This window comes from Podarcis tiliguerta (genome assembly GCF_965153285.1).
Source record: "Podarcis tiliguerta genome assembly, chromosome: 5".
Classification (NCBI taxonomy): domain Eukaryota; kingdom Metazoa; phylum Chordata; class Lepidosauria; order Squamata; family Lacertidae; genus Podarcis; species Podarcis tiliguerta.
In genome coordinates, this window is record NC_139538.1 from 72,842,586 (window position 1) to 72,855,683 (window position 13,098).

Sequence of the window (13,098 nt, forward strand, 5' to 3'; positions counted from 1 at the left end):
TGACGTCGTCGCTGAAAATCAAGAGCTTGGTACAAAATGTCTTCTACACTTCAAGGACAGACCCCAGCTCAAACTCAGCACCTGTGTTTGAGGACAGGAAGGATGTAAAAGAAAACACGGTGTGATCTGGTGTGCTCGAAGCCAGAGACAATGAACCCAATGGAATGAAAGTTTGTATGAATATTTAGGACAATGTACATCATTTCATGTTAAACCTCAGCTTGAAACTCTGTACCCGTTATCCAAAGGGCAAGGAGCAAATGAGGCCTCTGAAGCTCTTTACTAGTACAAAACAGTTTCATTCGATTATTTTCCGTCTTTTCCATCTGCGAGTTTCTTGGAGGTTGCAACAGCCCTTGGCACACACTGAGCAATTTCCATCACAATTTATTCAAGCTTTGCCTAAATATCGCCTGGGACCGTTTAACATCTCTGCCAAGTCAGTGTTTTCAGGCCCCAGTCATGAGAAAGAGGACCGCTAACACAGGCAACTCCACAGAGTAACGCTAAAAAGCTCCACATCTTTATGTTGTGAAATTGTTTCAGTTCCTGAAACCAAAAGCATGTTTGAAATATATGCAGTTTGAGCATGAGGTATTCGGGAAATAACATTTCTAGAAATTATTCACATTGGGTGTAGTCTTTCCCAGGGCTGTTGGAAAGAATTGTGCTCTGAAGATCTACTGAATTCCTTCCCATTATTTAAAAGCATGATCTTACATTGCAATATCTCTCTCGTCTCCCTCACACACCCCTACTTGAAAATGGGCATGTGATCGGTGTGGTACCCAAACGTAAAGTAGAATTGTGTCCGGAATGTATTGTTCCAAATTTCATTCTAAAACGTCAGAGTTATAGCATCCAAGAAACTGCCCTTCTTCTAAATTGAAGCCAACAAATAAACCAAGGGCCTCAGTTTATTTCAACAAAAAGCTTTAAGAAGCTGCATATTCGTTACCGTTCCTTGAGGATGCTGGAAAAAGCAATGTCGCTGTTTGTGAATGATCCTGAAATGTGTAGATGGATTTGAACGGCCTCAGATCTTTCTTGTTATGGCTGTATGGTAAAAATGACATGAAACGTGGAATTCAAGAGGTTGAAACCAGCTACCCTAGTTTGGAAAAGAAGCAATTATGAGCCGGTCCCAAACCAAAGCTCATTCTCAGTTCACAATGGCTGGCTCCAGTGCCAGCCCTCCTTGCTCCCCCCCCCCCTGTTGCCAGTCCTGTGTTTTCTCAAAGTCTCCCCTGGTGTAGAGAGACAAAATGACAGAACTGGCTCATGTGATGGCCTTTGTCAGCTGCCTCAGCCTCATCAGTAAGGCCTCCTTCCACCTGGATGCTTCTGAGAACATTTAAGACCTCCTGGCATTTTTCTGTTTCCATGATATAACTTTGATAAGCATATACAAAGCACAAACAGCCTGACAGTGATTTATGTGTTTTTGTTTACCTTTACTTTGTGTTTTGAACTCTTGGTAAGCACATAAAATTTTCTTGCCTCCCAGAGCTTCCCATTAACTTCATTTAGGGTGTGTGTGTATAGCGGGGAGATATTCAAAGCCTTGCTATTAAGGCAGAGATGGGGAATGTGGTCCCCACAGACATTGCTCGACTACAACTCCCAATGGTTGGGAATGTTGGGAGTTAGTTTCTCACCCCTGTATTAAGCTTTGCAGTAAAGATTCTAATGGAAGCCCCATCGCTGTGGGATGCAAGAATGGACTCAGAGTGAGGCTTTTTGAAGAGTTCCTTCCAAGCCTTCAAAACTGTCACTTCTTAGCAAAAAGAGCAATGATTCCACAATATCTATTTCACTACTCTTCCACAATAACTATTTCACTACTCTTGCTTTTAGCATAATATCACCTCTGAAGTGTTCTGCCATCCCTTGCTACAGCTGTAATTTTTTTCTAGTCTATTCCCAATTTGGACCTCCTTGTTCTTCTATACCCACCCTGTGAGGCCCATTCTTCATTATATTTTCTTCCAATGAAGTTCTTTTTATTTAGTTTTCATGTCGCCTGTAGCACTTTTGGGGCAACTACCACTGATAACTTTTAAAGAGCTTCACTGTACCTTGGGAGTTCCCCTTTACCTATGCATTTTGCTCTCCACAGAACATTATCTGTTAACTGCTGAAATCCACCATTGTGATGTGAGTTCCTTTTGTTCCTGTACTGTCAAGTTCCTTCCTTTTCAGAGAGCAAGTGCTACTGACATTCACAATTCTATGCTGCTCTGAAACTACCTCAGAAAAAGCAGCTTGGGAAGTCAATGAAAATGAAGACAGGTTCACTCACAAACCTATGCTTATTCTTCACTGCAGGTTTTACGTCCCTTTTTAATCCAACTTTTGAGGATTTTAAATTTATTTCTATAAATCTTTTCTGGTTAGTACTCTAATTTACAAGATGGTCAGCAACAGTTGGCAAATTGTACTCTAATTTACAAGATGGTCAGCAACAGTTGGCAAATTGGTTACAGTTCCACCAAGCAGGATGCAAGGACACCCCTTTCAACTTATTTCCAGAGTTTGCTTTGATGTTTGAACATACAGTATGCACTTGTTAGGATTCTCAAAGCCTAAAACATTATGCAGAAAGCTCCAAGCAGTTCAGCTTAAAAAATAGCTGCACAAAACCAGCCTTGCCGAGGGAGAGAAAGCTAATCAGAAGGGCCAAGAATATCCAAAGCAGATTATTTCACATGCAACATTGGAAAATATTGGTATTTCATAAAAATACATCAATGCAAATGTGCACAAATCAGGACATTCTAATTTCTCAAGAGAGCCAAAACATTTCTCTAGCAATAATTCCTAAGCAAGAGACCACAGAGTGAGATCCATAAGACAATGGAAACAGTGCTTGTTAAGAAGACTCTGTGCATAGTGCAGGCTTGAAGTCTCCAAGTAGGAAGACAAAAGCATCAACTCTAAGCTGAGATACAGTGGTACCTCGGGTTAAGAACTTAATTCGTTCTGGAGGTCTGTTCTTAACCTGAGGTACCACTTTAGCTAATGTGGTCTCCCGCTGCCGCTGCACGATTTTTGTTCTCATCCTGAAGCAAAGTTCTTAACCCAAGGTACTATTTCTGGGCCTGTAACTTGAAGCGTCTGTAACCTGAAGTGTCCGTAACCCGAGGTACCACTATAGTTGATTGTTACAGAACATATTAGCTTCACTGGATGCAGTATTTTCTTTATAATGCAGTACTTCTCAAAGGCTGATTCATTTGCAGTGCTGTGGGAGCCTCTTCCTCTTAATGCAGCCGTAGCCTGTTCCAGAAATGTACGTGTGAAGACACCATATGGGTAAAATCAATGACGTGACTCAAAAGACAGACAATATGGGGTGAAACCATGCAAATCAGCCTGGTCAATGTGGTTCTACCAGAGCACAACAAGAGGAAATGGTTCCCATACCACTGTGGTAAAATGAAAAGGGACCCTTAAGAGGGATACATATGCAATCATAAGGAGACTGTCTTATTATGCTTTTATTGCAAGTTGAAGCTCTTGCCATCCCATGACTGCAGAAGGGGGGCTGGGCTGGAAGACACAAGGAGAGGATCCATCATAATTACAGAAAGCCACAAGGACAAATGTGGAGAACTCTATGTGTGACTACGGTTCCCAATGCATTTTTTTTAGGGGAAATGTTTATGCTCCATAATAAAAAGCTGTTTGAGATAAGCATGGGCAAGTTTGCCCATGTTTTTCTCTGGCTAAAACAGCCTCAAAGTCTTTAGCCCTTTTTCTTGTGGAAATAATAAGAAAAACAATGCAAGTGCTTAAAAAATGATAATCAATTGCTCAGCAAGAAACAAGTAGCTCCAAATCACTGGGTACACATAAACTTCCATTTTAATTTGATTAAAAACAATATTTTTATTCAATAACTCTAAACATCAAACATAATGTTACAAACAGACTTGGCTGTTTCGCATCATATCAAAAGCATCCGTAGACCCACTCCTCAGCATAAAATCTCTGGTTATGGGCCTTCGTAGTGGATATTAAACTTGAATGCTTCCCCATTTCAAAGGTTGCCTACTGAAAGTTAGCCCACTGGGTCTGAGACGGGTTTGAACTCTGCTCCCATGGCAACAGAATAATTGACAGGGGGGACAGGGTGCATTCGGACCATGTAATTCCTCAAACAGCACTCTGAAGCACTGTGTTCTCAGTGTGTACCACACACAGTTTCTGAACATATAGATTGCACCCGTAAGGGCCAGTAGCTCATAGGCAATCTGCATTTGCAACCTTTTCCCCGCAAACTGTAAAGAAAAAGAAGGATGAGGTGGCTATTACTCACATGATGTGCCCCTTCACTTCAGAAGCATGATCAGCATTCTTTAGTAACTGTGCCTGTTAACAATACTCAGTTTAGGTTAGTCCTCACAGGGCCTAGCATTATAGAGAAGATAACAAGCATGTATTTGCTCTGACTTTGAGAGCAACCATTCCATGTTAAGAGAACACAAAATCACCTCTGGAATAAATCTGTGTAAAAGACGACAGACTACATTTCATAGGCAGTGTAACAAGGGGGTTATATAAATTTATTCTTTCATGTAACATTTGATTAGTTTGGAAAATTCCCATTTTTGAACGTTTAATTCCATCTTTCATTTATTTATTCTTTAAAAAAAAATCACTAAAAAGGACCCCTTCCCTCCCAAAATACAATCTGTATCTGCTCTATATTTACAGATAACTGGTCGCTATAAAGGCACAAAATTTAAAACTAACGTTTCAATATCTTTTTGTGCATAATACAATATTGACAATACTGAACATTGCATTGCCATATATCCCTTTTGTGGAATCAAAAGGAGTGAGAAAGTTGTTCTTCCAGTGTGGAATTTGTGTGTATGTGTTGTGAGTGTGTAGCCCTATCGTTCTTATATCTGGGAAAATCTTCACTTCAGCATAGACCACAGCAGCTTAATTGCATCTTCCAGGTATAATACTGTCATAACACACATGGCATTTAAGTACAAACTGGAAAAAATATGCACAGATCTGTGGGGGGGACGAATGCCTAATAAGGCGAGTGGTGGGAGGGTGCAATGGCAGCCGAAAGAAACTGGCAGATAGGTGCTCATCCTAGTCTGAATTAACTCTGGCACAGATTAAACCAAGTTAGTTTTAAATTTTGGTAAAATCATTTCCATGGACAAGCCAAATTCCTAAACTACTAAGTGCTTAATTCTACACATGAGGAGACTCATACCAAAGGGCATATTCATGATTAAGAAGATAGTTTCTTGTAAGTATCAGGATCTCTATATTACAGTGTGAACAGAAGTGTGTGTTAAGTTTTGAGGCAGGACTAGCTGATTTCCAGGATAATATGTAAGGCAACACACAAAAAAAGGCAACTACAGTTGAACATGCACTAATCTGGCCCGTGCTTTTTCAAACATTGGAGAAAGATCAACAGCTATCTGAGTTGCAGTGAGAGGCTGATTAGCTATATAGCCATCACTGGAGATGGTTAGAACGAATGCCGGTGGGTAGGAGATGACAACTGTGTTATCTACCATTAAAGGTTTCCTTTATGTGTGTTTGTGTGTTTTTCTTCGCCGTAGAAAACCATTATCCACAGAAAGTGTCAAAACTATTTCTCACCCCTGTTTTGCATATATAAAAAAACAGCTACGGTAATTGGTTAAATCTAATGCCTTCGTTAAGAGTGGTTTGCAACCACCTTAAAGGGTTTGTACATTGTACATAAATAAGAAATTACAGTACAAGTAAGTTCACAATTTTTTCTATGGGAATGTTTTCCATCTTTCGATAAATTCATGTTTGGAAACATCGTATTGCATCGCCGAGAGGCACTTCATCCTATCCTTCACTTCATAAATTTATACCTAGTCATTTGCAAAAAGACAGAAATAGTATAACCAGATTTCTTGACCTTTCACAGTATAAGAACACAACTGTTAGCTCTATCCATGCACAACACAGACTCTTTCTGGTGACAGTCAGTATGGATTTTTGGAAATAGCTCATCTCAAAACTCCATAGCTGACAATCACAAACTTAAATCAACCAATAAAACAGATGTCATTGCAGCTATTTGATTTATGTTGATCTATGGCTGAAAGAAGAGTCAATGTAAGCAATATTCTTGAAATAAATGCAACAGTGCTGTCTTGTCAAATGAAATTAATGCTCTCCTTAAACAAACAATTGCCCAGAGTTCTGGCATGATGAACTGCCTTCCATCCTCTACCAAAAACTTTTTAGGAGATCCGTTTAATTTCTTATGCACTGTAAAGTGTACAGATTCTAAAAAAATAAGACGTTTCCTATGAATAAAGTGTCCTTTAGTGGCAGTATATACTAAAATAGTCCTTTGCTTTGAGACGACCATTAAAATCAGTTTTAGCATTACAGGCAGCAGCTAAATAGGGATAACTGATGGCAATAAGGTTCATTTTGGTCTTTCATTGCATCTTTTACAGTGCACAAGCTTAACTGTAAGGTTTCTTCGAATGCCTCCCAAAAACGAAAAGAAGGTTGAGTCCAGCACTAAGAGACCTGATTGTTGACGACTTCTCTACAGCTGTTTAAGGGGGGAGAATAACCAAAATTTGATTTGCTAGTATGATTTATGGCAAAAGAATTTCATCTAATGTGGGAACATACCTGGCAAATGTTGATAAGTGCCAATACAATATTTTTTCCCCATGGAAATTGAAGAGGAAAACAATAAAATTTCCACAGGACAAGCAATCAGAACACGTAAAGTGCAGAAAGACCTCAATTAATCATTAAGCAGTACCAGAAATACCTTCTTGATAAAAACCACATGCTATGCCCCTCTGGCATCCCAGCCCTTCACTCTCCATTCAAATAAGTAAAAAAAAAAAAAATTCAGTGCATACAATATAGTTATTATAAGTAATAAAATACTAAACAAAGAACCCTATATTATCATTATTGCAAATTCTGTCCAATCTACATGAGTAAAACATAATCCACATTTGGTGTTCAGAAAGAGACAAGTGTTCTCTTCCTTTTTTTGGCACAGGTATTTGTGCAGAAGGCTTTGGTCCTTGGTACCTAAATTCCCAAAGTGCAGGGGGTTGTGTGCAGTGATGGCTGTCCACAGGATTGCCATGTCCATTTGTGCAGTCAACTGTGAGAGCCTCGACTTACTGCTACCAGCGGCCGCTCACACTAGCAATGTCCGAATGAAACTGACGCGGCAGTCTTCCACTAGCGCCGCCTTCCAGGAACGAGGCACGGACATTGGAGGGGTCAAACAGTTTTCTTCGGTTTTTATTCAGTTCTGTGCATAGGAGGGGAGGGGGCGGGGAAGGAAAGAAAAGAAAAGAAAAGTGCCCATTAAAAAAATAGCAGCTAAATAGGGATTAATTTTTTTAAAAGTTTGTTTGGTAAACAAATGCAGATTAAATCCATGCACATCAAGGAGGATGAGATGTATTCTTGAGAGGTGACAACTCAAGCAAGCAAGGAAGACAGGAAAAACAAAGGGCTCTTATATGCACAAACAGTGCATTTTTGTTTACCTGAAATTGCAAGCAGCATTTTCCTTCGTGCACCAAAAGTAGTAATTCCGAGCTCTTTCAGATCCTGATCTGTGAGAGTGAGGAACGTCTGAAGATCAATCTGGAGGAAATACAAAATGTATACCCTAGTAATTCAAGCTACAGAAGTCTCACAGTAAAGATTCAAAATGCATACTAAAGGTTAGGGTAACTTCCCTGAAGAACTTTATTTTTATCATCCAAAGAGAAAACTATACAAGAACAGCATAGGGTAATCCTATGCTATGCCTACTCAGAAGTTAACCCCATCAAGCCCAATAGCACTCACTCCTAGGTAATTACACATATATAATGAAAGTATGATTTATAACCATGAAGAAGAAAAGATTATAGAAATGCCACATTGCCACAGTTTTTCTTCACAGAGAAGCAGGTGTAAAGGGTGCTTTAATATGCACCCATAGTGCCTAAACACTGTTTGTGTGCCATAACCACTATGGAAGTGGATCAGTTTCTGTTTACGTCTAGTGCAGGGTAGCAAACATGGCACTCCAGATGTTGTGGACCACAAGTCCAGTCATTCCTGATCATTGACCATATTGGCTAAGGTCGATAGGAGTGGTGGTGCAAAACATCTGGAAGGAACCACAATGGCTACCCTCTGTTCTAGCATCATGGGAGCAACCACAGAGGAGATGGGAACAGTACTACTAGAAATGTGTGTAGGTCAAGACCTCAATGAGAAATGGGCTAAGAGCTGAACGACCTCAACACCCTTTCTACCCTATCCGTACATTCCTAGATTGAGAAAATAAACCAACAAGATGGGCAAGGAAACACTCTGTCTCAGTACAAGCCTACCTGCTGATCAGCAATGGTGCTGCTGGACTGGATAGATTTGTCCATCCAATTTCATAGCGTCCTTTCAGAAATTTCCTTTAATGCAATGCTAAATCTTTAAGATGGCAATGTAATGTATCTGTGCCTGATTTCTGTAACTAAATAATGCACTGTCTGTTTTACAGGAGTTTCGATGCAAGCTTTAAATGAACTCTTGCTCAATTCTAGTTTGTTAATGAGGGAGTGAAATCTCCGCTTACCCAAATTCTGTCTTACATGCATTACAAATGCCTGTCCTAGAAAAACAAAACAAAACAATGGCCTGGTTCACACAGCACAGTAAGTCAGTGTACAACTTACAGTGTCCATGTGAACATGCTGGTTCCTGGAGAGGAACAGGCATCCTCTTTGCTTCTCGATGGGCTTCTTTGATTAGTTCAGCACAGTAGCTTGGCTTAGTGTGTTGCCTGGGATCACAGTTAAGACTTCTCCTTTTTAACCAGGATTTGTAAAGCAAGCTTTGTCCTGTGGTTACAGGTAGTAGTTAAGAATGCAAATCCCTAACCATGAGCCCAGTTTCCAAAATGCCAAGTTAGCTGCTGTGCTGCACCAAGCTAAAAAGCCTGGGAAGAGGAAAGCAGCTACAGTCTCAATCTTGGGAGCTAACACATTGGTGCCTAAGAAATGATCTGACAGTGTTATGTGCTGCTGAATTGTTCATGTAAATAACGACGGGGTGAAAAGCAAGTTTTCAAGGGCATTCACATATCCAGCATCCTGAACACACATACGTGTGTATTCTCAAAGACATGTGAATTTCAGAATTTTCAGATGGTAAGCCATCAGATCTATACCACCAGATGGCACACCTCTTCGCAAGAGTCTACTACAAAAATAAGAAAGAAGGCCAGTAGCAATATTGAGTAGATGAGGGCAGGCTGGTAGACAGATGGCACAATTATATTCTAGTTCAACAAGCCAGGAGAGGCTCAAGATTTGGATGCTCACATGCAGTCCCTTGGCTCCTGCTTTACGTATTTTGTGTGAGTGGGGAAACAAGCCAGAAATACACAGTTAACCATAGTTTATTATGTGCAAACTGAGAACTGTGGTTAATGGTTTCCAAACAAGCCAGAATCATATGTCTAGTTTAAGTCACGATTTCATATCCAGGCTTCTCTGGAAGCCACTGACCACAGTTTCTCAGTTTGCATGTAACAGGAAGCTATGGTTAACTGCAGCTTCCTAGTTTGTTCCCCTGCTTTCATGAAGGGAGTGGAGGGGCAAAGCATGAGCAAAGCAGCTCACAAATATCCTGGTTTTAGTAAGGCAGAATTTGGTATATGAGTGTGGCAATTGTACCTGAGCTGAAGATGGCCCACTCTTTTTGTAACTCAGTATGTCAGAAGACATTCCCCCAGGATTAGGTACTGCTACTCCAGGGTACACTTGATAACATCATAGTTTCTGAGTACAATTCAAAGTGTTGGTGCTGACCTTTAAAGCCCTAAACATCCTCAGCCCTGTATACCTGAAGGAGCGTCTCTACCCCCACCGTTCAACTTGGACACTGAGATCAAGCACTGAGGGCCTTCTGGTGGTTCCCTCACTGTGAGAAGTGAAGCTACCAGGAACCAGGCAGAGGGGCTTTCTTGGTAGTGGCAGCCACCCTGTGGAACACCCTCCCATCAGATGTCAAGGAGATAAGTAACTATATTTACCTTTAGAAGACATCTGAAGGCAGTCCAGTATAGGGTTTGATGTTGTATTATGTTATTATATATGTGTTGGAAGCCACCCAGAGTGGCTGGGACAACCCAGTCAGATGGGTGGGACACAAATAAATCATCATCATCATCATCATCATCAATATATCCTGCCTTTCCTTTCAAAGGAGACCAGTGGCTTTGCCAAGTTTTTGTGTAAGCCATGCCACAAAATACTAGATTTGTGTCCAGGCAATCAAAGTTTTGCTCCAGTGAAAGCTGAATTATGTGCCTTGTTCAAACTATGCACAGGGATAAAAGCTTACATTTTTCAATAACCATCACTGATAGTCAGCATGGTCAGTGTTCCAGGATCACGAAACCTATAGTCCAACATGTTAGCTACCCATGTATCATGTTATCATGTTAGCTACCCATGCTTTAGTATGTTGAACTGGGAAGCAGGCAGCACTATGCTGCAGTAGAGGCAAAGGCCTGATGACAACAGGCAGGGCCAGAGGCTCTCCTGTTTCTTATGCAAATGTGTCACAAGCCACTGATGCACGATGTCACTCATGAAGCACTCATACAGCAAGTTGGATGCCAATGAACTACAGAGCATGCGTCCACATATGCTTGCAAACACTGGAAACCAGAGTTGCTTCTCTCAGCACAGTGCTTTGAAAACACTTGAGGTTTGAAGCTAGCTGTTCCTACATTCAAGGAATGAATATGTGGTCTTCACAGAATAGTAAATGAAAGCGCAGCAGATGGTAGCAATTGAGCGATTTAGTTTGGAAAGTAATCAAAACACTCTAGCAGGAACAACAACAAAAAAATGCCTTTTCCAGACACTGACCTCTTGTTGCTGGAATATGTCTGTGTATTTGCCCAAACCCAGTTTGCTGAACAGCTCAGGCAGGTCAGATCCCTTAAATAGGCTGTTCAAGTTACAGCCATTGCTTCCTGTCAGCGAGGAGATGCAGTCCATGTAATTGCTGCTGCTGAGATAATGTTCAGCTGGAAGTTCAGAGAGGAAGTACCTTTGAGTTTCCAAACAGTTTGCATTTCACTTTTAAAAGATATCCCACTGAACTACTTAAACTGTGCATAAGCCGCTGTGACAGGTAGACTTTAAACCCCAGCCCACCCATAGGCAAATGATCAAGCCGGATTATTTTCACTGAAGTGCTACGAAAGAAAGTCAAAGATTGAAACTACATGTGGGGCTGCTCCTGAATAGGGCAGCCTTGTGTTAAGTCCCACCCCCCCACCTTTGATTTGTGTGCTTCAACTTACACAGCATCCTAAATGTCGTGACACTGAGCAGCCAATCAATGATGTGGTGTTGGAAATATGGCAACACTCAATATGGTGACATCAGGCCATGAAGTTGATCAACACATTACAGAGTCAAAGGGGAGACCCATGATTCAGGGCAGCCGTTTTCAGAAACCTGTCCCTACTGCCACACACCCAGTTTCTAACTCTGTCCTAGGATTTTAACACTTGCAATTAACAGGCAGAACTAAATAACCAACTTTGCTTCTGCTAGACTCGGGACAAAATTTTAGCCAAGCCAATGATAGTGCATGGCAGAAGTCATGCTCAAGTTTAAAAAATAAAAAATAAAGCAGAAATTCATTACTTGATTTGTTTTGCTTCCTTTTAGGGCTGCCAATGGAAGAAACAAAGTCGCCAGGGGCTGCTGGGCCAATGCCATTGTGATCTCTCCAGTTATCAGAGTCGCTACCACTTCCTAGATGTTCCCGGCTGTTGGATCGCGAGAGAGACATTGATGAACCCTGCAAGATAGATAAGAAGGAATAAGAATAACCTGAAAACTGGGAGAAGGCTCCTTATAAACCTTAAATAATGGTCACCCTGAAACGACTTTTTTCTTTTCCTTTACAGGAGAGCACCCCTGTAGGGGAGCCACCCTGGGAAGGTGAGCAAGTGGAATAGACCGAGATAAAGAGAGGAGGAGGAGAAAAAAGAGAGAATGGAGCACACCCTTTCTTGTTTAATCCCATTTCTCACTAGAGGAACAAAATGACATATTTCTCTATATTTCCAAGTTCTAAAAAATAAAATTCCACTATACAGAATAATTCCACATCAAGGAGAAGTGTAAACTATCAACCTCTGAAAGGTGATAGATGAGCATTCTTGACATGGAAGAACACCCAGGCCTGAAGGGGTGCAGTTCAGCAAGGACTGCACTAGGATATATTGCTGAGTACTTACTTTGGGCTCTGGGGTCTTATTAAAAACAAAAAAGCTTGCAACCAACTAGATTCTGTACTCACCGGCATATATGGAACACATACTACCTTACTCAGCTCAGGACCTCAATACCTTAAGGACCATCTCTCCCCATATAAACTGACCTGGACCCTGTGTGCTTGTTATCTGAGGCCCTTCTCTATGTCCCACCTCCCTGAGAGCTTTGGAGGGTGACAACACAAGAACGGGTCTTTTTTGTGGTGGCTCCCCATCTGTGGAATGCTCTCGCCAGAGAGGCTTGCCTGGCACTTTCATTACATGCCTTTAGGCGCCAGGTGAAAACATCCCTCTTTACTTGGGCCTTCAGCCATGGTTGGTTAAATGGGTGGGTGGGTGCGTCCAAGGGGCTGCTGTTATGATTATTTTATTATCATACTGTGTGTTATTATGCTGCATAAATTATGTTCTTTATGTTGCACACTGCCCTGGGATCTTTAGATAAAGAGTGGTATATAAATCAAATAAATAAAAAAGCAACAATAGTTATGCAATAAGCCAAGGTTGTGCCACCTAGTCATTCATTTTGGCAGTAGCTAATTACTGAAGCACACATCAATCACCAACATGGTTGTAATATGTTTGGCACCCTTTTCAACTCTACCCTTCCTTTTTATTGGGCTTGCTCCCGTTTTCTGTAAGAGACATCTCAATAACTTTGGTTTTAGGGTAAGAAACTCATGATCCGTATCACAAGTAAACCCGTGAAGCTCTTTTTAAAAAAGAAAACGGCACCA

At 41.0% G+C, this 13,098-nt stretch overlaps 1 protein-coding gene and 1 long non-coding RNA gene across 3 annotated transcripts in view; one reads left to right on the forward strand and one right to left on the reverse strand.

Annotated features, from left to right (window-relative positions):
- LOC310677347 overlaps positions 1-12,859 on the forward strand; it is a 69,626-nt gene extending 56,767 nt beyond the window's left edge. For both annotated transcript variants that reach the window (XR_014511106.1, XR_014511107.1), the window contains one exon: positions 11,751-12,859. This is a non-coding gene — a long non-coding RNA (uncharacterized lncRNA). The remainder of the gene's footprint in view (positions 1-11,750) is intronic.
- Positions 3,872-13,098, reverse strand: part of BICC1 (BicC family RNA binding protein 1) — a 103,188-nt gene continuing 93,961 nt past the window's right edge. Inside the window, exons 18-21 of the mRNA XM_083439913.1 lie at positions 11,727-11,883; positions 10,938-11,098; positions 7,554-7,653; positions 3,872-7,312 (exon numbers count right to left, since the gene is read on the reverse strand). Coding sequence (XP_083296039.1) covers positions 7,182-7,312; positions 7,554-7,653; positions 10,938-11,098; positions 11,727-11,883 — 549 coding nt within the window. The 3' untranslated portion in view covers positions 3,872-7,181. The remainder of the gene's footprint in view (positions 7,313-7,553; positions 7,654-10,937; positions 11,099-11,726; positions 11,884-13,098) is intronic.